The sequence below is a fragment of the Neoarius graeffei genome, chromosome 6 (genome assembly GCF_027579695.1).
Source record: "Neoarius graeffei isolate fNeoGra1 chromosome 6, fNeoGra1.pri, whole genome shotgun sequence".
In the NCBI taxonomy this organism is placed as follows: domain Eukaryota; kingdom Metazoa; phylum Chordata; class Actinopteri; order Siluriformes; family Ariidae; genus Neoarius; species Neoarius graeffei.
Genome location: NC_083574.1, coordinates 42,448,716 through 42,476,261, shown reverse-complemented (window position 1 = coordinate 42,476,261; position 27,546 = coordinate 42,448,716). Strand labels below are relative to the sequence as shown.

At 40.6% G+C, this 27,546-nt stretch overlaps 1 protein-coding gene across 1 annotated transcript in view; it reads left to right on the top strand.

The window, feature by feature from the left end:
* bicd1a (bicaudal D homolog 1a) overlaps positions 1-26,877 on the top strand; it is a 120,893-nt gene extending 94,016 nt beyond the window's left edge. The window contains exons 5-9 of the mRNA XM_060923684.1: positions 3,173-4,285; positions 8,542-8,693; positions 8,805-9,015; positions 24,176-24,251; positions 26,792-26,877. Coding sequence (XP_060779667.1) covers positions 3,173-4,285; positions 8,542-8,693; positions 8,805-9,015; positions 24,176-24,223 — 1,524 coding nt within the window. The 3' untranslated portion in view covers positions 24,224-24,251; positions 26,792-26,877. The remainder of the gene's footprint in view (positions 1-3,172; positions 4,286-8,541; positions 8,694-8,804; positions 9,016-24,175; positions 24,252-26,791) is intronic.
* Positions 26,878-27,546: the final 669 nt, after the last annotated feature.

Genomic DNA, 27,546 nt, shown 5'->3' with positions numbered 1-27,546 from the left:
AGACTATATTACCTCCCAGTTAGGGTTTTTCAGCTGATAGTCTCTGACCTAGTGAACCAATATCAGGATGTATTTCTTGATAGAGACTTCAAAGCAGTACTCCAAGTCGCTCTGGATAAGAGTGGCTGTCAAATATCAGAAATGGAAATGCTTGTGAAGTAGTTCAGTACTCATGGGAGGGGGACCTCTGCTGGCAGGGAGATGTAACATACCAGGCTGATTTGATGACGACAAAACTCGTGATATTTATTACACACACTTACTCTGCTATGTATTATATATACACATACACATTACCCAATAATCTCATGTGAAAGTCTCAGTCTGACATATTTACCCAAGTCACAGAAAATCCTTACATCAACTTAACGTTCATGCTAATCTGTTTACTTTTTTATATAACAGTTATTCCACAAAATCGAGTCATACATGAGCTGATAGCCAATGAGATGTGTAGTACCGAGTTGGCTATAAGCCATGTATGACAAGATTGAGTGGAATAACTGTTTTATTCTATCCACATTCACTGGATTTTGAGAAACAGAGCATTTTTATTGTTATTTTTTGCAAATTTGATAAATAAAAACTTTATACAAAACGTCCAACAAAATCATTTCTGCTTAGAATGTAAACAAACCGGTGAAATGACAGTAGAGATTTGTGAAAAATGTGATAATAATAATTCTTCATTTTTTTTTAAAGATACATTCTTACCACCAAATACTTTCATTCCATATTATGTCAGGTTTTGTTTTCGAGTAGAGTTTTTATTTCATCCTCGGTTGGTTCAGCAACACGCTCCACTATCTTGTTTTTCTCTACTGATGAGCTGATATCCTCGTAGGAGAGTAGCCAAGCAGAGCGTGTGATTGCTCATATCCAGTGAATGTGGATAGAATAAATAGATATATTTTCTGTTTTCCCAGATCTCCTCCAAAGTACTGAAATTCAGTCAAATGTTGAAAAATGCTTATTTCTCCAGTACAGTGGCTGACCATAAAGCAAATAAGCAGCGCTTGAGTTCAATTACAGCAATCACACACTAGAACATATGCTAGATTTGTGTCAGATGACTTGAGGAAATATCACAGCTTCCTAGAAATATCAAGCTTTCCTTGAAATAGCACATATCTGCATATTGGTGGATATATCATATCTTATCTTGTATCTCATCTCATTATCTCTAGCCGCTTTATCCTTCTACAGGGTCGCAGGCAAGCTGGAGCCTATCCCAGCTGACTACGGGCGAAAGGCGGGGTACACCCTGGACAAGTCACCAGGTCATCACAGGCCTGACACATAGACACAGACAACCATTCACACTCACATTCACACCTACGGTCAATTTAGAGTCACCAGTTAACCTAACCTGCATGTCTTTGGACTGTGGGGGAAACCGGAGCACCCGGAGGAAACCCACGCAAACACGGGGAGAACATGCAAACTCCACACAGAAAGGCCCTCGCCGGCCCCGGGGCTCGAACCCAGGACCTTCTTGCTGTGAGGCGACAGCGCTAACCACTACACCACCGTGACGCCCCATCTTATCTTGTATCTAATATTTAAAATACTATCTATAAATTAATATATCATTTAAATGAGATGAAATATATTCCCATGTACTTCATTGTCCTCTAATATGAAAATGTATCCTAGATAGATCAGCCTTGGATGGCATTAATATTTAATACAGGGGGTTCCTTCGACCCAGATATAACCAGTAGATTGAAATAAGTCTGAATGTAGAGAGGTAAACATCCAGAACTTGCTATTTCTTAGTAAATCTAAAAAAAATCTGTAATTGGACAATGGAAAGCAACTCTAATCACTAATCTTAACATGACACCATCTAAACATACCCCAATCAGATACAATCAAGATTTTCTAACTACCAAAATTCTATCAGTTTGTTATTTTTGAAGTAAACACACCCCCACACTTTTGCTAGTTACAGCTCAAAGATGCTTTTTCCATTATCTACAAGTAAAGAATAAAATGAAGATCAATATTTACAACTCAGAGTGTCAAATATGTTACACATGCTCGACATAGGGCGGCACGGTGGTGTAGTGGTGCACTGTCGCCTCACAACAAGAAGGTTCTGGGTTCGAGCCCCGTGGACAGCGTGCGCCTTTCTGTGCGGAGTTTGCATGTTCTCCCCGTGTTTGCGTGGGTTTCCTCCGGGTGCTCCGGTTTCCCCCACAGTCCAAAGACATGCAGGTTAGGTTAACTGGTGACTCTAAATTGACCGTAGGTGTGAATGTGAGTGTGAATGGTTGTCTGTGTCTATGTGTCAGCCCTGTAATAACCTGGCGACTTGTCCAGGGTGTACCCCGCCTCTCGCCCGTAGTCAGCTGGGATAGGCTCCAGCTTGCCTACGAACCTGTAGAACAGGATAAGCGGCTACAGATAATGGATGGATGGATGGATGGAATATTTACAACTCCTAAAACTCACTAAGCCACACTGTTACTTGAATATATTAAGACTCTATTACATTTTAGCAACTGTTAACACATTTGGCACTCAACAAAAAGGAAACTGATCTTTCACCATAGATTCCTCCTTTAAAAAAGTGTTATTTCACAAATAAAACCATGTATATGTTATATGATATACAGTATGATATAAAGGTCGCTGGTTCGATTCCCTGAATCAGCAGGACTGGCTCAAGTGCCCTTGAGCAAGGCACCTAACCCTCAACTGCTCCGGCAAGAGTGGTGGTGTACCTTGTGCCTGATTAGCCAAAGAAAAACTGATGATGCAATTATCAGTTCGGGCAAAAACCTGGCCGTAACGATATATGGTGACGCTTTCTGGAAGTAGGTAGGTTTATTTATCGAAGGAGCCTCCAGCATCTGTGCTTTGTAATAGTCAGTAAGTTTTCTGCCATGGGAAAGACTTCATATTTTTGCAGTTTCTGGTTAATCTATAATATGATAAGCTGTAGGTTTTCTTCTTAGATAGGAAATGCAGTGTAAGACTGGAAGGAAAGAATGTAATATGTCATTGCCCTCAATAGGAGTGGTGGAATGGTCCTGGTTACTAAAACAGTGAACGTGAAATACCTCATCAGATGGAGGAAACTGTATATACAGTATATCTGACTTCTAGGATTTCCACTATGCACTGGTTCTTCTACTAATTTCATTTGTACCTTCATATCCACTAGGTGGAACGAGAAAAGGCCACCCTCCTGACTAACCTGCAGGAGTCTCAGACCCAGCTACAGCACACACAGGGAGCTTTATCAGAGCAGCACAAGCATGTAAATTGCCTTACAGCACGTGTTAATGCTATGAAACGTCTCTGCAGCGACAAGGAGCTGGATGCCGAGGAGACCGAGAAAGGGGACACTCCTTTGAATGGCTGCCGTGAGTACGACATCGACATTAATGGCATTGAGATCCTGGAATGTAAGTACAAGGTGGCTGTTACAGAGGTCATTGACCTGAAAGCTGAGCTGAAAGCCTTGAAAGAGAAGTACAATCAGTCTGTGGAGAGTCAATCAGAAGAACGCAGCCAAAGTGAGGGAAAACTGAAAACACTTTATGACCATGTAACGTCATTGGAGCGAGAGTGTCGTGAGAGCCGTGAGCGAATCACCAGCCTAGAGGCCGAGCTCCGATGCACATCATCCATGTCCAGTGAGAGTCAAGCCATGCTGAATGCTGCTCAGGACGAGCTAGTTACCTTCAGTGAAGAACTTGCTCAGCTCTACCATCATGTCTGCATGTGCAACAATGAAACACCCAATCGTGTTATGCTGGATTACTACCGCCAGAGTCGTGTTACACGTAGCGGCAGTCTTAAAGGCACTGATGACCCACGTGCATTGCTGTCACCACGACTTGCCCGGCGACTTGCTGCTGCCAACTCGTCAGATCCTTCACGGAGCCCTCATGACTCACCCTTGAAGGAAGCGTTAGGTGAAGGGGGTAAAGCAGAGACAGTGAGTCCCAACAGAAGCCCATTTGGCTCCCCGGTCCACAGTGCCTCGCCATCTGCTTCACCTTTACTAGAGGCAAACGGAGATCTTCGCAAAGAGCCTTTGAATATTTACAACCTGAACGCCATTATTCGAGACCAGATCAAGCACCTGCAGAGAGCTGTGGACCGTTCACTACAGCTATCCAGACAGAGGGCTGCTGCTCGGGAGCTGGCACCCATCTTTGACAAGGACAAGGAGGCCTGCATGGAGGAGATCCTGAAGCTGAAGTCCCTCTTGAGCACGAAGAGAGAACAGATAGCCACTCTACGGCTCGTACTTAAAGCCAACAAACAGGTATGAAGGGTCCATTTTTTAATAATATAAATGAGTATTTTACCTGTAGAAAGAAGGCCCTGATGGGCATCTTGAGTACATGTACATCTTGAGAGAGTACATGTCTCTGCCAAGGAGGCATGAAAGGAGGCAAGGAGGCACGAAATTTGTACTTGAGTCAATTCTAAGTTTGCAGATAGGAAAATGGAAACATATAGAAATGGAGATTCTCTGGTGCTGTAGTTTGTCTTCTCATGGAGACTCAAGACAAGTTCGATACTCCGTAAATAGAGTGTATGAACATGACATCACCGGCGGCAGAAGTTACTGCGGTTACACCTATTGAATGGCAGAAAGACTGAGTGGCAGCATTAGCTTTCAGCTTGAATGCCACAAAAGCACAAAAAAGCACATCTAAAATGGTGAAGAGCTGTTGTGGGATTGACTGTACAAATAGCTTTAGCAAGAAATCAGAGTTCATGCAAATGGATCACCGCAATTTGCAGAAATATATGGAATCCAGGCACCAAAATATAGATTTTCAATTAGCATTTTGTGTTGGCTAGCTATGTTGGATTTTTAGATAAAACCGTACCTCAGGTTATATACAAATAAAAGACATACTCTTGATTATTTAAGTAGTTTTTAGAAAACCATCAAGTTGGTCTAGATGTGCTAATTCCTCACTTCCCAACCTTAGACATGAATACAGTGTGTGACATATTATTAAGACCCTATTAATAAGCCAAGCATTCTAATTAACAGTTGTTCCACGAAATCGAGTTGTATATGAGCTGACAGCCTAGTAGTAGAGTAGGCAATCAGAGCGTGCGATTGTTCATATCCAATGAATGTGGATAGAATAAAAAGATAAATTCCATGTAAAATGTAAAGACTAATAGATGACAGGAAGAAGACCTGACATAAAAAAAAAACACTGTAAAACCTTGGTTTAGAATAGCAGTGTAAAGCTTTGACATACTGGGTGTAGGTTGAATCACTAATTGTGTTTTATATTCTTGTTAAAAATAATGTTTACTTCTGAGAAATGTGTCACAAATTGCTCATTTATATGCGAGTTTGAAACATACCAGGTAACAGTACACGAGCAGAAGCCACTATCTTGTATCCCAGTAACTTTTATGCCTTCAGGTTTTGCTTTGTGTATTTCCCCAGCATCAAAATCAGGTATGAAAGTCAGGAAGCCTGATTCATGGCTTCTTGTCAGCGTCCATGCACCACTGGTTCTTTGGAAGATTGTAAGGATCACATTCAAGGGCAGCCTTTAATTTAATCAAATAATAATTTGTTTTAGTCCCCGTTTCGCAGTGCCCCCTACTAAAGGCAGCCATTTGCAGGAGCCTATGTTTTGCCACTCAGTCTGACTGACAGGGTGTTTTCCAGTGGGAAAGTGATGTCAATGCATACCCTCTATTGAACTGTATTGCCATCTACTGGATTGTAAGATGTTGAATGCACACTTGAAGGCCAGTCTCGCAACCTCATGAAAGTGAAATCAATTTCATGTCCATCCCATGACGTGGATTCACTCCGAAATTTAATGAGTTCTTCTTTGGTCCATGCTACACCCTTCCACCAAGTTTCATGCAAATCGGGTTGGTAGGATTTGCGCAATCCTGCTTAAAGTCAGACAAACAAACAGACAGATAAAGAAATCGCACCAAAAACACAACATCATTAGTGGAGGTAAGAATTCGGTTATGAGGCTACTCTCTGAAATATGATACCAAATATCCTATACTAACTTAAATGAGTGCCACAGTTATTAAATGGTCGGATTAGTCTTATAATTGCACATTTTCAAGAATTTGTATGAAATGCATACATGTCAACCTATACGGAATGTCCGTATTTTATACGGATTTGATTCAATAAACGTAGTATACGGGCGTACAACTAAAGTTACACGGATTCTTTAAAAAAACTTCAATATTTATTTAGAGCTATAATCAATTCCCACGATGATAAAAGAGCGCATAACATTTACAAACGTACTGTACACCACAGACAGCCAGTAAAGAGTCTTATGAAATCGCGCGTTATCTTGTGGTAGCGAGACTTCGTTCCACTTTTGATCATGCGCACACCGCATTGCGAGAATCCAGCCAACCCGGAAGTAACATTTTGTCTGAAACGCGTATTTCCACCTGAGCGACTTTCACTAGCGACTGAAAAGATTCTGAATGGGCACTCCGGCAAGATCAACACAGACACTTGCTGTGACATGCAGCCTAGTGAGGTATTGGTGCAGAGTGCTAAAAAAGCTGTCATGGAGCACAATTCAGAACATTAGAGTGACACTTTGTGTTTTTGTCAAACATTGGAGCTTTGTATTCATTCTGAAGGTTTATTGTTATTAATATTGAATAAAAAGTAACTTGGATATATCATTGTTAATTATCATTCAAATTTTAGGTAAATTATTTTAGTTTGCATCTTATACGGATTTTATAAGGGAAATACGGATTTTGGAGGTTGGTTATACAGGTTTGATTGACCAAAGGTTGACATGTATGGAAATGTTGTTTGTAGAAGATGTGTAGTTGGCGGTCATAGTTTTCTTTGCAATTTTATTCATAACAAAATCGCCCATTATTTAGCGTTCCTAATGAAAATAAGGCAAATTCATTGCCTTAAACGATTTTATACACTACCGTTCAAAAGTTTGGGGTCACCCAGACAATTTTGTGTTTTCCATGAAAAGTCACACTTTTATTTCCCACCATAAGTTGTAAAATGAATAGAAAATATAGTCAAGCCATTTTTCTGGCCATTTTGAGCATTTAATCGAGCCCACAAATGTGATGCTCCAGAAACTCAATCTGCTCAAAGGAAGGTCGGTTTTATAGCTTCTCTAAAGAGCTCAACTGTTTTCAGCTGTGCTAACATGATTGTACAAGGGTTTTCTAATCATCCATTAGCCTTCTGAGGCAATGAGCAAACACATTGTACCATTAGAACACTGGAGTGAGAGTTGCTGGAAATGGGCCTCTATACACCTATGGAGATATTGCACCAAAAACCAGACATTTGCAGCTAGAATAGTCATTTACCACATTAGCAATGTATAGAGTGGATTTCTGATTAGTTGAAAGTGATCTTCATTGAAAAGAACAGTGCTTTTCTTTCAAAAATAAGGACATTTCAAAGTGACCCCAAACTTTTGAACGGTAGTGTACGTGTTGCAGGCTTTTATCTTAAGGTTCTTAAGGTAAAATTTTACCTCAGAATTTCTTTATCCAGCTAGCTTATCAAAAATCTTGACGAGTTATAGCTAGGTAGCTCGCATTGTTACTAAATGCTAGCTTTTAATCATGCTAATGCTACCGTAGGTAGCCAGTGAAAGTACTGGTGTTTTATGAGTGTGGGTCTAACACAAAACTTAACCAAGTAGTATTTAGATGCAAAGGACTAGCCTTACATTTTCACTTACACTCTTAAAACACATGTGTTGAAAATAACACAACTTGCGTTGTTTTTTAACACATCTCTATGTCCAGATTGAGACAACAGAACTTTTGTTCATTTTAACACATTATTTGTGCAATTTTGGTGTTAAACATTTCTGAAATATAGCACAACTCTTGTTGAAATTAAACTTGCACAAAAGATGTGTTGATTTCCAACACATTCGTTTTAAGAGTGTAAAATGTCACAAGTCAAAATTAAGCAAGTTATAGACAAATTTCCTGTCATCAAACAAAAACAAACTGTTCATGTAAAACTTACTTTACATACATTTGTAACAATTTCCAAGGGCAAAAAGAGCTTAAAATTTTTCCAGTTGTACACATTTGAAGAAAATTTGCCTAAGCATAGCTAGTCTCTGAATTTTTAGAGATTTGGTGCATTCTTTTGGTTAATAAAGCAGCTTTGGGACCAAAAGGTCACCAGTTCAATTCCCTGGACCAGCAGGAATGGCTGAAGTGCCCTTGAGGAATGTACCTCACCCCTCACTGCTCCCTGGGCTGCCCACTGCTGTGGGTATGTCAGGGTCCTGTTGTGCGTTGCTGTGGATAAGAGCATCTGCAAAGTGCCTGTAATGTAATGTACAGTAAATAAATACATACAGCTGAGCGTGCATGGGAGGAGGTATCTTCTTTAGCTTTTATTTGTAACCTGTTACATATAAAATATAGAATGTTTCCTAGAAACTTGCCAGGTTACAGTACATCTCTATTCATGGGACACACACACACACACACACACACACACAAAGACAAATCTTTATAGTCTTGTGTGACTTTTATTTCCAGACTGCAGAAGTAGCCTTGGCCAACCTGAAGAGCAAGTATGAAAATGAAAAGACTATTGTGACGGAGACAATGATGAAGCTGAGGAATGAGCTAAAGGCTCTGAAAGAGGACGCAGCCACCTTTTCCTCTCTGAGGGCGATGTTTGCCACCAGGTATGTTCATTTTTGGAGTCATCGGTTATTCATTCTAATAGGTGCACTGACCATTTTGAACTATTCTTGATCATTTTCTCCCTATTTCTCTCTCTCGCTCTCTCACTGCAGATGTGATGAGTATGTTACTCAACTGGATGAGATGCAGAGGCAGCTGGCAGCAGCAGAGGATGAGAAAAAGACTCTGAACTCTCTGCTCCGCATGGCCATCCAGCAGAAACTTGCCCTCACACAGCGTTTGGAAGACCTGGAGTGTGATCATGAGCAGTCGTATCGCGGGCGTGGAGGAAAGATGCCTAAAATCAAAACCAGTCCCCAGAAAGTAAGTCGCAAAACTATGCTCACTACACTGGACTAGCCATACTGTACTTTTATCCTTCTACTTTCAAAACAATGTGGTCGTCATTGCAATATAGAACTCAATCACAGTTCTTAGACTTTGCCTGTGTAGGTACCACAGTATAGAACAGACTGGATTTCTGCTCTGAGAAACTTGACTTTACTGATTAGTAGGCATGAGACAGAATTTCATTGTCTCGAATATCGCATTACAAAATATTGTCGAGACAAATTTTGCTGAGGTGTGTTGTGATCCCCCCCCCGCTTAATCCGCTTAATATTCACTGTGAGCTCTACCTCTTCTTACACACTAGAGGTCGTAGTATACAGAGCACAGAGTTTATAAGTGGGAACCGAACTGCTTCAGAGCATGCATCTGAAAAGTTGAACTAATCAGAAGGAAGCATTATGGCACGTGTCAAACACAAGGCCCGCAGGACAAATCCATTTCCCACACTGTCCAGAATACCGTAAACCACTGTATATACTGTACATGCACTCTGGTTTCTACTACAGCTGGCTTGATAGTGATCTGAACGCGGATTAAAATCAACTCATGTGTCACGTGTGCTGCACTTGATTCAAGTCACACTCACGTCTAAAAAAAACTATTCAGAAACACGTCACGTGTTGTGCTGGTCTGTACAGTTAAATTAGTGTGAGACGCTCATGTATTTCAGGTGAATGTCAGACAGCAGGAGGAGCGGTGATGAATTTGGTATTTGAATTTTTTATGGCACAATCTACCCTCAAACGATCTTTCCATATTAATAATGTTGACACGGAGTTCATTTATGACACTGAAAAATGATAAAATAATGTTGCTTATTTTATATTACAAACTTTATACAGTACTAGAAATCATTTATACCTTATACTAGAAATCCTGGTCTACTTTTCATACAAGACAATACAATGTATTGATACTGTATTTGATATTGATGTTATATTTGCATCGATATCGTCTCATGAAGGCTATCTTGGGATATAACTTATATTTTGTCTTTAGTGTATTATCTCATGCTGAATAATGAAATTTTTTTGTCAGTAGTAGTGGTTTCTGTAAGTCTAAACATTGTGTGAATCATTCCTACTGAAATTAATTTCTCATTTTTATATAAAACATAACATCTGAGCATTTTTTTTTCACAAATGTAAATGAAAGTTCAAATATAGGACTTAAAGGAACAGTCCACCGTACTTCCATAATGAAATATGCTCTTATCTGAATTGAGACGAGCTGCTCCGTACCTCTCCGAGCTTTGCGCGACCTCCCAGTCAGTCAGACGCAGTCAGACGCGCTGTCACTCCTGTTAGCAATGTAGCTAGGCTCAGCATGGCCAATGGTATTTTTTGGGGCTGTAGTTAGATGCGACCAAACTCTTCCACGTTTTTCCTGTTTACATAGGTTTATATGACCAGTGATATGAAGCAAGTTCAGTTAAAAAAATTGAAACGTAGCGATTTTCTATGCTATGGAAAGTCCGCACTATAATGACAGGCGTACTAACACCTTCTGCGCGCTTCGGCAGCGCATTGATATCTGAGCTCCGTATCAGTGCGCTGCCGAAGCACGCAGAAGGTGTTAGTACGCCTGTCATTATAGTGCGGACTTTCCATAGCATAGAAAATCGCTACGTTTCAATTTGTGTAACTGAACTTGTTTCATATCACTGGTCATATAAACCTATGTAAACAGGAAAAACGCGGAAGAGTTTGGTCGCATCTAACTACAGCCCCAAAAAATACCATTGGCCATGCTGAGCCTAGCTACATTGCTAACAGGAGTGACAGCGCATCTGACTGCGTCTGACTGACTGGGAGGTCGCGCAAAGCTCGGAGAGGTACGGAGCAGCTCGTCTCAATTCAGATAAGAGCATATTTCATTATGGAAGTACAGTGGACTGTTCCTTTAAAAGTGGACGGCCTTTCGAGTTCATAAAACCGGTGAAATTTAGTTCCGTTTGAAATTTGGTCATTATGATATATGTTTATTTCTGTAATATCAAAACAAAAACAAAAACCAGGCCATTCTGTGGCTGGAAAGTTATTTAATTTGAGGCGATTCCCGAGCAAATAATGTGCATGAAATTGCTCGCTTCACACAGTCAAGCAGACAGAGGAAGTCCGTGTGTGCATGTGCACACTTCCCTTCGTCTTCTTCATCTTTTGGGTTTTACGGCATGCGGCATCCACAGTGTTGCCTTACTGCCATCTACAGGTTTACCTTTGACCGTGCACTATCGGTTACATCATTCTGTCGCTAAACGAACAGCTGATCACACCGAGGTGCTCGCTGACAGCCGATATTTATTAGTTTGGTCCTGCGTTTCCGTTCCTTCGCAACATAACGTCTTTTCTTCTCGCGTTCTATTACTGTAGTCGGTCTTTCACGTTTCATTCGCGCACTCACGTCCTCCATTTTTTTCTCCTGTTTCAAATTTGTATCCCACAATGCCTTGCGTGAACAGGGAAAGCCCAACATGTGATGCATGACGTAGTATCTTGAATTGGGTCATGGTGAAGCCGGAAAAAATAGTGGAGAATTTAGCGTCATGTGGCCCTAAAGTCATTAATTGTTCTATTAAAAAAACTAATAAAATTGGAAGTCTGTGATTCGAATTCAGTAGCTTTCAGTCCACTAAACAAAATAATTGGGTGTCGGGGAAAATTATTTTTATGACCTTGATTAATCTGAAAGGCAGTCTACCTTTAATTTTTGAGTTTTGTTTTATTTTATAGTCTTTAAGAAAATACAGGTTTATAAATTGCTTCTGCTGCATTGTGATAGTACCTTTAAACCATTTCCATATTTTTCCAGTTGATCTAAATAGCTTTTATTTCATTATTTACCATGGAGACTCTTAAAACATCTCTATTTTACATCTCAGTTAAATCTAGCACTCTGTGTAGAGCCCTACAATTAAAAAAATGTCATGTAGGAGTCATTTGGAAAGCGAAAACACTTCAAAAGAAACCCTAAAAAACTTTTTTTTCTACTTCTTGAATGCAGTGGTATTCAGATATCTACATGGGTGATTCCATGAATGCTGTGCTATTTAGCCTTCATAAAAAGTTAAATCTTTCTCATTCTACAACTTTGAGTCAAAAATAACATGCGTTTAACCACTCAAAAAAATGTGTTCACACATCTCCGGCACCAACATGTCAGTTTTTATAAGGTTTTTTTTTTCCTGACAGTAGTTGCATTTTGCTCTTAAGTCATTTTGTGTACCAGGGTTAGCATAGAATTAGCAAATACGCAACATGTGGTTGAGCAACATACATGCAAATGACATGAGGTTATCAAGGATATTCGAATTATTGACTTTTTTCCATTTACTTTCAGTCTTTAAGTTCAGTAACAGGGCTGTATTTTCAAAGTGGCCTCATCAGTCAATATCACAATATCATTGAAAATAAAGTGGGAAATGAGAGAACTTTCTATTCTTCTTGCCATTATCTTCAAGGACGTTTGGATGATTCAGCTTCCTGAAATATGTCACATATTCCAGATATTTAATAGGGTTGAGTGGATGGCTCATGGAAATGACTCATTCTCATCTCATCTCATTATCTCTAGTCGCTTTATCCTTCTACAGGGTCGCAGGCAAGCTGGAGCCTATCCCAGCTGACTACGGGCGAAAGGCGGGGTACACCCTGGACAAGTCGCCAGGTCATCACAGGGCTGACACATAGACACAGACAACCATTCACACTCACATTCACACCTACGGTCAATTTAGAGCCAGCAGTTAACCTAAGCTGCATGTCTTTGGACTGTGGGGGAAACCGGAGCACCCGGAGGAAACCCACGCGGACACGGGGAGAACATGCAACCTCCACACAGAAAGGCCCTCGTCGGCCATGGGGCTCGAATCCAGGACCTTCTTGCTGTGAGGCGACAACGCTAACCACTACACCACCGTGCCGCCCGATTCACATATTAATGCACATTATTTCAATGTAAAGTGTAGTTATAGTGGGCTGGAATAAGCTGTTTTCTAAGTGCTGTAGAATCTCATCTTATCTCATCTCATTATCTCTAGCCGCTTTATCCTTCTACAGGGTCGCAGGCAAGCTGGAGCCTATCCCAGCTGACTACGGGCGAAAGGCGGGGTACACCCTGGACAAGTCGCCAGGTCATCACAGGGCTGACACATAGACACAGACAACCATTCACACTCACATTCACACCTACGGTCAATTTAGAGTCACCAGTTAACCTAACCTGCATGTCTTTGGACTGTGGGGGAAACCGGAGCACCCGGAGGAAACCCACGCGGACACGGGGAGAACATGCAACCTCCACACAGAAAGGCCCTCGTCGGCCATGGGGCTCGAATCCAGGACCTTCTTGCTGTGAGGCGACAACGCTAACCACTACACCACCGTGCCGCCCGATTCACATATTAATGCACATTATTTCAATGTAAAGTGTAGTTATAGTGGGCTGGAATAAGCTGTTTTCTAAGTGCTGTAGAATCTCATCTTATCTCATCTCATTATCTCTAGCCGCTTTATCCTTCTACAGGGTCGCAGGCAAGCTGGAGCCTATCCCAGCTGACTACGGGCGAAAGGCGGGGTACACCCTGGACAAGTCGCCAGGTCATCACAGGGCTGACACATAGACACAGACAACCATTCACACTCACATTCACACCTACGGTCAATTTAGAGTCACCAGTTAACCTAACCTGCATGTCTTTGGACTGTGGGGGAAACCGGGGCACCCGGAGGAAACCCACACAGACACGGGGAGAACATGCAAACTCCGCACAGAAAGGCCCTCGCCGGCCCCGGGGCTCGAACCCAGGACCTTCTTGCTGTGAGGCGACAGCGCTAACCACTACACCACCGTGCCGCCCCGTGCTGTAGAATGGTTTTATTAATATTTATAGGTTTTTAGTTATATATTTCACACTTTACCCACATTTAAAATAATTTTCCCTTTGTATACACATATTTATTAATGTAATATAAGTGTTGCACAAATGGTACTACAATCATGGAATCACCCACAATTAGCAATAGCATAGGCTCCATCTAGTGGTCATTTCCTATAAGTGCACAGACTGAGTCTGTTTTAGTGCTGGTGTGCATTCCTGCTCCAAGCTGCTCATCCATCTTCAGGCATCCATCTGCTGTTAATTTTGATTACCTATTTACCATAATGTCTAACTTAACTAAAGCATAAATCTAAATATTTTGCATTAAATACAGATGATAAATAAGCTCATAGTCACTGCATGTCATTAACAATGCGGTCAGACTCATCTGTGCTATTTAAAGATACAGCATATGGTAATGCAGTGTGTGCATTATGCAGACTCAGGATATGCCCTTATGTCTGCCCTGCACTATCCATTAGCTGTGTCCCAACAGGCTGTGGAGTATAGTCTGTTGTATAGGATACGTCATTTATCATAATGCATAAGGGCTATGGGCCAAAACACATTTGACCTGAGTTCTGGTCAGTAATGCGTCTCAGGCATCCTACATTAGATCAGGATGATTTAAGATGAACCCTGAGCTTAGACAGATTGTCTCATAAGGTGATTCATCTGGGATGTTTGTGGATACTTATGGGTCCATATACAGTACTGTGCAAAAGTCTTAGGCACGTATAAAGAAATGCTGTAGACCAAAAATGGCTTAAAAATAATGAAATGAAATGTTTCAATATTTAAAAAAAATACTATAAACAGCAGTAAGCCATAATAAATGAAACAATATCAATATTTGGTGTGAGACGACACTTTGCTTTAAAAAAAAAAAATAGTAGTCTCCGGTACAGTGAGTGCAGTTTGATAAGGAGATGAGCTGTAGGTTTTACTGAGCATCTTACAGAACCAGCCACAGTTCTTCTGGACACTTTGACCGTCACACTCGCTTCTTCATTTTGCACCAAAACTCAGCAGCCTTCATTATGTTTTCTTTCTTAATCTGAAAAGTGCTCTCTTATGGAATATGCTGCTCAGATACAAACTTTTTTTTTCTCATCTCATTATCTCTAGCCGCTTTATCCTGTTCTACAGGGTCGCAGGCAAGCTGGAGCCTATCCCAGCTGACTACGGGCGAAAGGCGGGGTACACCCTGGACAAGTCGCCAGGTCATCACAGGGCTGACACATAGACACAGACAACCATTCACATTCACACCTACGCTCAATTTAGAGTCACCAGTTAACCTAACCTGCATGTCTTTGGACTGTGGGGGAAACCGGAGCACCCGGAGGAAACCCACGCGGACACGGAGAGAACATGCAGACTCCACACAGAAAGGCCCTCGCCAGCCATGGGGCTCGAACCTGGACCTTCTTGCTGTGAGGCGACAGCGCTAACCACTACACCACCGTGCCGCCCCTAACTTTTTTTCTGTAACATGTAATTTTGTGCTGGAAAATGAACATTTGGACTCTAAAATGTTTTTGTACTGACTCGATAATGTAGAAGTCATAAAATAGAAATCTAGAACAAAGTTTGTATGAAAAAAAATATAGGGTGACTAAGACTAAGTTGAAAGTCACACTTGGAAGACGTTCTGGACATTACAGTAATGCTTTTATGGCTGAGGACTACAGTTGACTTGCTAACTTTAGGACTGCGGTTGTCATGAACAGTTTTGCACTCAAGTTTCCATCAATGAAGAGTTTATAACATCAACGAAACTGACTTCATGTTAAAACTGTTAATGTTATAGTCATGTTGTCTGTTGCTGCCCAAATGAGGATGGGTTCCTTTTTGAGTCTGGTTCCTCTCGAGGTTTCTTCCTCGTGTCGTCTGGGGGAGTTTTTCCTTGCCACCGTCGCCATGGGCTTGCTCATTGGGGATAGATTAGGGATAAAATTAGCTCATGTTTTAAGTCATTAAAATTCTGTAAAGCTGCTTTGGGACAATGTCTATTGTTAAAAACGCTATACAAACAAACTTGACTTTTGCACAGTACTGTACAGTTTTGATTATAGGCTTGATGTAACACATATGAAGAGTGTGTGTTTATTTCTCTGGGGTGTATTTTGTTCTTAGCTTGGGTTATGTCATAGTGCCGCAGTAGTGCTCATTTTGATGTAAGGTGTATGAATCATGGGGTGGTAGAAAATTAAGGTGGAAACCAGTCTGCTGTTCTTCTGTGTGCCAACTTTATGGTTTATTTAACAGCGCACAGAAAGGGGACTGTTACGTTTAAAATAATAAATATGTATAGCTCAAACCTTCTGAAAACTCGTTCTGTGAAAAAAAAAACCTGCTTGTTCAAACCTGGGCTAGAATTACTTGATACAGTGGGGCAAAAAAGTATTTAGTCAGTCACCAATTGTGCAGGTTCTCCCACTTAAAAAGATGAGAGAGGCCTGTAATTTTCATCATAGGTACACTTCAACTATGAGAGACAGAATGAGAAAAAAAATCCAGAAAATCACATTGTCTGATTTTTAAAGAATTTATTTGCAAATTATGGTGGAAAATAAGTATTTGGTCAATAACAAAAGTTCATCTCAATACTTTGTTATATACCCTTTGTTGCCAGTGACAGGGGTCAAACGTTTCCTGTAAGTCTTCACAAGGTTTTCACACACTGTTGCTGGTATTTTGGCCCATTCCTCCATGCAGATCTCCTCTAGAGCAATAATGTTTTGGGGCTACCGCTGGGCAACAAGGACTTTCAACTCCCTCCAAAGATTTTCTATGGGGTTGAGATCTGGAGACTGGCTAGGCCACTCCAGGACCTTGAAATGCTTCTTACGAAGCCACTCCTTTGGGATCATTGCCATGCTGAAAGACCCAGCCACGTTTCATCTTCAATGCCCTTGCTGATGGAAGGTTTTCACTCAAAATCTCACGATACATGGCCCCATTCATTCTTTCCTTTACACGGATCAGTCGTCCTGGTCCCTTTGCAGAAAAACAGCCCCAAAGCATGATGTTTCCACCCCCATGCTTCACAGTAGGTATGGTGTTCTTTGGATGCAACTCAGCATTCTTTCTCCTCCAAACACGACAAGTTGAGTTTTTACCAAAAAGTTCTATGTTGGTTTCATCTGGTTTCAGCTTGGTTACACCAAGCTGCTTACCTATTGCAGATTCAGTCTTCCCAGCCTGGTGCAGGTCTACAATTTTGTTTCTGGTGTCCTTTGACAGCTCTTTGGTCTTGGCCATAGTGGAGTTTGGAGTGTGACTGTTTGAGGTTGTGGACAGGTGTCTTTTATACTGATAATGAGTTCAAACAGGTGCCATTAATACAGGTAACGAGTGGAGGACAGAGGAGCCTCTTAGAGAAGAAGTTACAGGTCTGTGAGAGCCAGAAATCTTGCTTGTTTGTAGGTGACCAAATACTTATTTTACCGAGGAATTTACCAATGAATTCATTAAAAATCCTACAATGTGATTTCCTGGATTCTTTCCCCTCATTCTGTCTCTCATAGTTGAAGTGTACCTATGATGAAAATTACAGGCCTCTCTCATCTTTTTAAGTGGGAGAACTTGCACAATTGGTGGCTGACTAAATACTTTTTTACCCCACTGTAAATTCCTTTTCTACAGTTCTATAGTTTAGTCCTGCCTCTGAAAGAGAATTAACACTCCAGAATTGAGATTCTAATTTGTAATTGCTGCTAAACATAGTTTAAGGTTTCTGTTTTATACAACCCCGATTCCAAAAAAGTTGGGACAAAGTACAAATTGTAAATAAAAATGGAATGCAATGATGTGGAAGTTTCAAAATTCCATATTTTATTCAGAATAGAACATAGATGACATATCAAATGTTTAAACTGAGAAAATGTATCATTTAAAGAGAAAAATTAGGTGATTTTAAATTTCATGACAACAACACATCTCAAAAAAGTTGGGACAAGGCCATGTTTACCACTGTGAGACATCCCCTTTTCTCTTTACAACAGTCTGTAAACGTCTGGGGACTGAGGAGACAAGTTGCTCAAGTTTAGGGATAGGAATGTTAACCCATTCTTGTCTAATGTAGGATTCTAGTTGCTCAACTGTCTTAGGTCTTTTTTGTCGTATCTTCCGTTTTATGATGCGCCAAATGTTTTCTACGGGTGAAAGATCTGGACTGCAGGCTGGCCAGTTCAGTACCCGGACCCTTCTTCTACGCAGCCATGATGCTGTAATTGATGCAGTATGTGGTTTGGCATTGTCATGTTGGAAAATGCAAGGTCTTCCCTGAAAAAGACGTCGTCTGGACGGGAGCATATGCTGCTCTAGAACCTGGATATACCTTTCAGCATTGATGGCGTCTTTCCAAATGTGTAAGCTGCCCATGCCACACGCACTAATGCAACCCCATACCATCAGAGATGCAGGCTTCTGAACTGAGCGCTGATAACAACTTGGGTCGTCCTTCTCCTCTTTAGTCCGAATGACATGGCGTCCCTGATTTCCATAAAGAACTTCAAATTTTGATTCGTCTGACCACAGAACAGTTTTCCACTTTGCCACAGTCCATTTTAAATGAGCCTTGCCCCAGAGAAGACGTCTGCGCTTCTGGATCATGTTTAGATATGGCGGCTTCTTTGAACTATAGAGTTTTAGCTGGCAACGGCGGATGGCACGGTGAATTGTGTTCACAGATAATGTTCTCTGGAAATATTCCTGAGCCCATTTTGTGATTTCCAATACAGAAGCATGCCTGTATGTGATGCAGTGCCGTCTAAAGGCCCGAAGATCCCGGGCACCCAGTATGGTTTTCCGGCCTTGACCCTTACGCACAGAGATTCTTCCAGATTCTCTGAATCTTTTGATGATATTATGCACTGTAGGTGATGATACAGTATGTTCAAACTCTTTGCAATTTTACACTGTCGAACTCCTTTCTGATATTGCTCCACTATTTGTCGGTGCAGAATTAGGGGGATTGGTGATCCTCTTCCCATCTTTACTTCTGAGAGCCACTGCCACTCCAAGATGCTCTTTTTATACCCAGTCATGTTAATGACCTATTGCCAATTGACCTAATGAGTTGCAATTTGGTCCTCCAGCTGTTCCTTTTTTGTACCTTTAACTTTTCCAGCCTCTTATTGCCCCTGTCCCAACTTTTTTGAGATGTGTTGCTGTCATGAAATTTCAAATGAGCCAATATTTGGCATGAAATTTCAAAATGCCTCACTTTCGACATTTGATATGTTGTCTATGTTCTATTGTGAATACAATATCAGTTTTTGAGATTTGTAAATTATTGCATTCCGTTTTTATTTACAATTTGTACTTTGTCCCAACTTTTTTTGGAATCGGGGTTGTAGCTTAAAGATAAAAAAATAATAAATCAGGTTATAAATGTGGGTATAATTAGGCATATGCGGTATAAAATTGGGTGCGACTGAAGATGCACCAGAAGTCAAGATGTGATTGACGTGTCCTACGTTCAGCTTTATTTCAATGGGTTTAATAAAAACATTACATTAACTGTTCGGGAATTCAACCCAATTGAGCATGTTTTTCACTTACTGAAGACAAAACTAAAAGCAGAAAGACCCACAAACAAGCAGCAACTGAAGATAGATAGATAGATAGATAGATAGATAGATAGATAGATAGATAGATAGATAGATAGATAGATAGATAACTTTATTGTCATTCAGAATGCACATTTGAACAAAATTTCATTCCACTGGCTTATGTCAGTATAAATGCTGCATGTAACTATTGCACAAACAAAAATATCAAATTTTACAATTAGATACTTGAAAAAAAAAAGTTGCGGTAAAGGCCTGCAAAGCATCGCAAGGGAGGAAACTTAGCATTTGTAAGTCATGGTCATGGGTTTCAGACTTCAGGAGGTCATTAACTGCAAAGGATTTGCATCCAAGTATTAAGAACGATGCTTATATTTACGGTGGTGCTTGAAGGTTTGCGAACCCTTTAGAATTTTCTATATTTCTGCATAAATATGACCTAAAACATCATCAGATTTTCACACAAGTCCTAAAAGTTGATAAAGAGAACCCAGTTAAACAAATGAGACAAAATATTATACTTGGTCATTTATTTATGGAGGAAAATGATCGTATATTACATATCTGTGAGTAGCAAAAGTATGTGAACCTCGAGGATTAGCAGTTAATTTGAAGGTGAAATTACAGTCAGGTGTTTTCAATCAGTGGGATGACAATCAGGTGTGAGTGGGCACCCTGTTTTATTTAAAGAACAGGGATCTATCAAAGTCTGATCTTCACAACACATGTTTGTGGAAGTGTATCATGGTACGACCAAAGGAGATTTCTGAGGACCTCAAAAAAAGTGTTGTTGATGTTCATCAGGCTGGAAAAGGTTACAAAACCATCTCTAAAGAGTTTGGACTCCACCAATCCACAGTCAGACAGATTGTGTACAAATGGAGGAAATTCAAGACCATTGTTACCCTCCCCAGGAGTGGTCGACCAACAAAGATCACTCCAAGAGCAAGGTGTGTAATAGTCGGCGAGGTCACAAAGGACCCCAGAGTAACTTCTAAGCAACTGAAGGCCTCTCTCACATTGGCTAATGTTAATGTTCATGAGTCCAACACCAGGAGAACACTGAACAACAATGGTGTGCATGGCAGGGTTGCAAGGAGAAAGCCACTGCTGTCCAAAAAGAACATTGCTGCTCGTCTGCAGTTTGCTAAAGATCACATGGACAAGCCAGAAGGCTATTGGAAAAATGTTTTGTGGACAGATGAGACCAAAATAGAACTTTCTGATTTAAATGAGAAGCGTTATGTTTGGAGAAAGGAAAACACTGCATTCCAGCTTAACAACCTGTTTGGGCCTGTTTTGCTGCATCTGGGCCAGGACGGCTTGCCATCATTGATGGAACAATGAATTCTGAATTATACCAGGAAATTCTAAAGGAAAATGTCAGGACATCTGTCCATGAACTGAATCTCAAGAGAAGGTGGGTCATGCAGCAAGACAACGACCCTAAGCACACAAGTCGTTCTACCAAAGAATGGTTAAAGAAGAATAAAGTTAATGTTTTGGAACGGCCAAGTCAAAGTCCTGACCTTAATCCAATCGAAATGTTGTGGAAGGACCTGAAGCAAGCAGTTCATGTGAGGAAACCCACCAACATCCCAGAGTTGAAGCTGTTCTGTACGGAGGAATGGGCTAAAATTCCTCCAGGCCGGTGTGCAGGACTGATCAACAGTTACCGCAAACGTTTAGTTGCAGTTATTGCTGCACAAGGGGGTCACACCAGATACTGAAAGCAAAGGTTCACATACTTTTGCCACTCACAGATGTGTAATATTGGATCATTTTCCTCAATAAATAAATGACCAAGCATAATATTTTTGTCTCATTTGTTTAACTGGGTTCTCTTTATCTACTTTTAGGACTTGTGTGAAAATCTGATGATGTTTTCGGTCATATTTATGCAGAAATCTAGAAAATTCTAAAGGATCCACAAACTTTCAAGCACCATTGTATGTTAGCTTGTCCAATTACTTTTGAGCCTGTGAAAACGGAGGGACTATGTAAAAATGGCTATCCATCCATCCATTATCTGTAACCGCTTATCCTGTGCAGCTGGAGCCTATCCCAGCTGACTACGGGCGAAAGGCGGTGTACACCCTGAGCAAGTCGCCAGGTCATCACAGGGCTGACACATAAACACAGACAACCATTCACACTCACATTCACACCTACGGTCAATTTAGAGTCACCAGTTAACCTAACCTGCATGTCTTTGGACTGTGGGGGAAACCGGAGCACCCGGAGGAAACCCACGCAGACACGGGGAGAACATGCAAACTCCACACAATAAGGCCCTTGCTGGCCGCGAACCCAGGACCTTCTTGCTGTGAGGCGACGGTGCTAACCACTACACCACCGTGCCGCCCGTAAAAATGGCTATAATTCCTTAATTGTTAATGCAGTATATTTTTACACCCTTGAATTAAAGTTGAAATGATACATTTCAGTGACATTTGATGGCTTCGTTTCAAATCCACTGTGGTGATACACAGAGCAGAATTACCAAAATTGTGTCCCTGTCCAAATACATATGGACCCGACTGCAAATACTGTATTATATTTTAAAATTAAGTTATTCAGTTAAGATGATGATGATGATGATGATGATGATTATTATTATTGTTGTTGTTGTTGCTGTTGTTAGCAATAGTCGTAGTAGTAGCAGTAGTTATGATCATCTATCTATCTGTCTGTCTGTCTGTCTGTCTGTCTGTCATATCTCTTACATTTAAACAGTCAGACCTGCCAGTAGGGGCTGCACTTGCACCCTTAGCACCTTCAGCACCCTTCACTTCCCTCAACCTTGTAATGAATCCCATTTACCATGCATTCACTGAAACAACTGTACAAGCTCTTCATGTTTTTTGTTTTTGTTTTTTGTTTTATGTCCACCCTTTCTACCACCAAAATGCTTGATTTTTTTGAATAACCTTTTAACAATCATCACCACATCGTCTAAATTCTACATTTTTATCCATCCATAAACTTTTGACCATTGAAAGGACATTACAGTATTCTCATCAGTTACTTAATCTTCATTTTTTATTTAACCCTTTGATGCAAAACATGGGTCAAAAGTGACCCGGCTGAGTTTTTATCTTCTATATCTTTGCAATAAATTAATTCCATCATTCAATATTCAAGGTATTCCTCAATTAACTTGTTTTTGATCATCATACATCCTTATTTTATTTTTTCCTTTCTTACTTTTTGAATAAAAGCCCTTTTTGTATCACTACCCTTCTAATGCACAACATGGGTCAAAAACGACCTGCATTCATTTTCCAGGTTATTTCATGTATGGCTGAGTGTTTCTATGATATACTTTTGAAATAAATTCATTTTGTCATTTACTTTTCCAAATATGCAGTAAATATCTTGTTTTTGTTTAGCACAAATCATCATTTTTATTTTTATTTTCTTAAGTTATGAACAAGCACAGCTTTTGTAATTCTACATCAAGTTTACACACATGGGTCAGAACCGACCCGCATGCATTTACTCCAGCGTTTGGTGGGAACTGTGAATTGTGCTTGTGTCAGACATTTCACAGCTCAGCACAGCGCCCTTTGCCCATCTAATACATGGAAGTAATGTTTTTCAATTGTTCTAACATTACCTTAGAAAAAAATAGATTATGTTTAGGTTACCTTGAGAGTGAGTAGATTACTTGTCAGAAAGTTACAAGTAATTATTATTAGATACCGAGCTGTTGACATATTCTACTTTAGTTAGCTAATTTTATTGTAGTTGGCTTAGCTAACTACATAGTTAATAAGTAAATAACTGGCCCCATTCACTGCTAAAGTAATTACTTGAAACAAATTCTTATTATAGTATTAAGACAGGGTGGCACAGTGGTGTAGCGGTTAGCACTGTCACCTCACAGCAAGAAGGTCCGGGTTCGAGCCCCGTGGCCGGCGAGGGCCTTTCTGTGCAGAGTTTGCAAGTTCTCCGGGTGCTCCGGTTTCCCCCACAGTCCAAAGACATGCAGGTTAGGTTAACTGGTGACTCTAAATTGACCGTAGGTGTGAATGGTTGTCTGTGTCTATGTGTCAGCCCTGCGATGACCTGGCGACTTGTCCAGGGTGTACCCCGCCTTTCGCTCGTAGTCAGCTGGGTTAGGCTCCAGCTTGCCTGCGACCCTGTAGAACAGGATAAAGCGGCTAGAGATAATGAGATGAGTATTAAGACATTTAATTTTAAATCACACTTGGATGACCCATGTGTAGTAATATAAAAAGTATTTTTGTTCATAAAGTAGGAAAGAAAAAATTAAATTAATGATTTGTGGTAATTAAAAACAAGACATTTAAAGAATACTTGGAATATTCAATCATAAAATAAATTGATTTCAAAAGATAGAGCAAAGAAAAACTCAGTCAGCATGAAATAACCTGGAAAATGAATGCGGGTCTTTTTTGACCCATGTTGCGCATTAGAAGGGGTGTGCATATGTTTTGCATCAAAGGGTTAAAAAAAGGTTGAAATATAATCCATTCAATTCCACACATTAATTGTGTGTGATTGACGTCCCCTGTTAACTCCACTGTCATGTTTTACTTTTCACTCATAACTCCTTCCTGCTCTGTTAGCGTGTCCTAGTGTGCATGTGTGTGTCACTAACCCTGACTGTCACTCCTGTATATCTGTCTAATTTATCAGTCTCTTGTAGATTGTCAGTAGCCTGCTGCATCAGTACCGCCACTCTCCCGACAAGTGAGGAGTGAGAGAGTGTTCACGGCTCGCAGGTAACATTCCCTACAGAGGAACTTCGTCCCTCTGTTTAGTTACCGAGCAGAGCAGACGTAGTAGATGCTTTGTACTATATGACCTTAAGAATCTTTTTAGCACACTGTTTATCAAAGTCATAACTGGGCATGCTGATACTGTACACAGTGCTTTGTACCTAAGTTCAGAGCGCTTGAGTTTGTTTGCTTTGGCATGCGGTCGGGTTGAACCAATTATAAAAGATTGTAACCTGAATATCCCTCTGAGCAACGATAGAGCCCTTAGTTAATATACAACCGGTTCAGAGTGATAGCACAGCTTTATCATCATGCACATATAAAACACCCTTCGTTTAGTGTAATGCATTAAAGTTACTAATTCCCAAAGCTGCTTATCATTGTCTTGGTGTCAGTGTAATTACAACCCCGATTCCAAAAAAGTTGGGACAAAGTACAAATTGTAAATAAAAACGGAATGCAATAATTTACAAATCTCAAAAACTGATATTGTATTCACAATAGAACATAGACAACATATCAAATGTCGAAAGTGAGACATTTTGAAATTTCATGCCAAATATTGGCTCATTTGAAATTTCATGACAGCAGCACATCTCAAAAAAGTTGGGACAGGGGCAATAAGAGGCTGGAAAAGTTAAAGATACAAAAAAGGAACAGCTGGAGGACTAAATTGCAACTCATTAGGTCAATTGGCAAGAGGTCATTAACATGACTGGGTATAAAAAGAGTATCTTGGAATGGCAGCGGCTCTCAGAAGTAAAGATGGGAAGAGGATCACCAATCCCCCTAATTCTGCGCCGACAAATAGTGGAGCAATATCAGAAAGGAGTTCGACAGTGGAAAATTGCAAAGAGTTTGAACATATCATCATCTACAGTGCATAATATCATCAAAAGATTCAGAGAATCTGGAAGAATCTCTGTGCGTAAGGGTCAAGGCCGGAAAACCATACTGGGTGCCCGGGATCTTCGGGCCCTTAGATGGCACTGCATCACATACAGGCACGCTTCTGTATTGGAAATCACAAAATGGGCTCAGGAATATTTCCAGAGAACATTATCTGTGAACACAATTCACCGTGCCATCCGCCGTTGCCAGCTAAAACTCTATAGTTCAAAGAAGCAGCCATATCTAAACATGATCCAGAAGCGCAGACGTCTAATCTGGGCCAAGGCTCATTTAAAATGGACTGTGGAAAAGTAGAAAACTGTTCTGTGGTCAGACGAATCAAAATGTGAAGTTCTTTATGGAAATCAGGGACGCCGTGTCATTCGGACTAAAGAGGAGAAGGACGACCCAAGTTGTTATCAGCGCTCAGTTCAGAAGCCTGCATCTCTGATGGTATGGGGTTGCATTAGTGCATGTGGCATGGGCAGCTTACACATTTGGAAAGACACCATCAATGCTGAAAGGTATATCCAGGTTCTAGAGCAACATATGCTCCCATCCAGACGACGTCTCTTGCAGGGAAGACCTTGCATTTTCCAACATGACAATGCCAAACCAGCGCTGTCGCCTCACAGCAAGAAGGTCCTGGGTTCGAGCCCCGGGGCCGGCGAGGGCCTTTCTGTGTGGAGTTTGCATGTTCTCCCCGTGTCCGCGTGGGTTTCCTCCGGGTGCTCCGGTTTCCCCCACAGTCCAAAGACATGCAGGTTAGGTTAACTGGTGACTCTAAATTGACCGTAGGTGTGAATGCGAGTGTGAATGGTTGTCTGTGTCTATGTGTCAGCCCTGTGATGACCTGGCGACTTGTCCAGGGTGTACCCCGCCTTTCGCCCGTAGTCAGCTGGGATGGGCTCCAGCTTGCCTGCGACCCTGTAGAAGGATAAAGCGGCTAGAGATAATGAGATGAGATGAGACAATGCCAAACCACATACTGCATCAATTACAGCATCATGGCTGCGTAGAAGAAGGGTCCGGGTACTGAACTGGCCAGCCTGCAGTCCAGATCTTTCACCCATAGAAAACATTTGGCGCATCATAAAACGGAAGATACGACAAAAAAGACCTAAGACAGTTGAGCAACTAGAATCCTACATTAAACAAGAATGGGTTAACATTCCTATCCCTAAACTTGAGCAACTTGTCTCCTCAGTCCCCAGACGTTTACAGACTGTTGTAAAGAGAAAAGGGGATGTCTCACAGTGGTAAACATGGCCTTGTCCAAACTTTTTTGAGATGTGTTGTTGTCATGAAATTTTAAATCACCTAATTTTTCTCTTTAAATGATACATTTTCTCAGTTTAAACATTTGATATGTCATCTATGTTCTATTCTGAATAAAATATGGAATTTTGAAACTTCCACATCATTGCATTCCGTTTTTATTTACAATTTGTACTTTGTCCCAACTTTTTTGGAATCGGGGTTGTATATATCTGTGTACACTGTATGTCTTTTCCATGTTTTAGATATTTAACATGTTTTGTCTGCAGCATTTTTCACTCTTTATATCAGAAGTAGGTAATTTTAAGGATGTATCATTCTATAAAGCATAATTTTCTTTTCTTTTTTCTTCCTTCTTTCCCTCATGTTTGTAGTACTAATATTGTGATAACGCTTCAAGAAGACGAACTAAAAGACGCCTCCCTCGGACTTCCCTATGATCCTTTTAAATGTCTGGCACATCGCTCCAGTATACCTTAGTCCCGCCAACTGGCCCCTCCCATCCCACTATTTCCTGAGGCCCTGCCTACTTCCAGACGAACTAACCAGGGGACATGCTTTTTAAACATCCGGTCAGGTGCTCCTCTTTCTGTGTGACCTCAAATGGACTCGCCCTGTTTTAACCCACGTTGGTGAGCCGTGACTATGGTGCACTACTTTGCTGTCATTGGACACAAATTAACACATCTTCCAATGGAAAGAGAGAGAGTGAATACTAATGCCTGGAATGAACTGTTTACTCATTTATTTATCTATTTATTTATGTTCATTAAGTTCCATTTCTATTTATTTGCCATCTTGTGTGAGGAATTAATTTTCATTTGAAACTGAAAGTTGCAGCTTTGCTGTGGATTTTTAGAATATCAACAGCTGACGAATCGAAGTATTGCTTTTTATCCAAAACATAAAAATACTGTATGTTTTAATTAAAAGCTTCTAAGAGGTTTGGTTAAATATATTGATGTTTAATATTTTTGATTTGTAAAATTTGGGATTGATGGTCGTGTCATGGGAAAAAGAGTGGATCGGAAAAGTCCATGGTTACAAAATTGTTGATTTTTTTTTTGTAGTCAAACCAAGAAAGTGTTATTTGACCATAAGATTTGCTTGAGTTGTTGAATAGACCAGA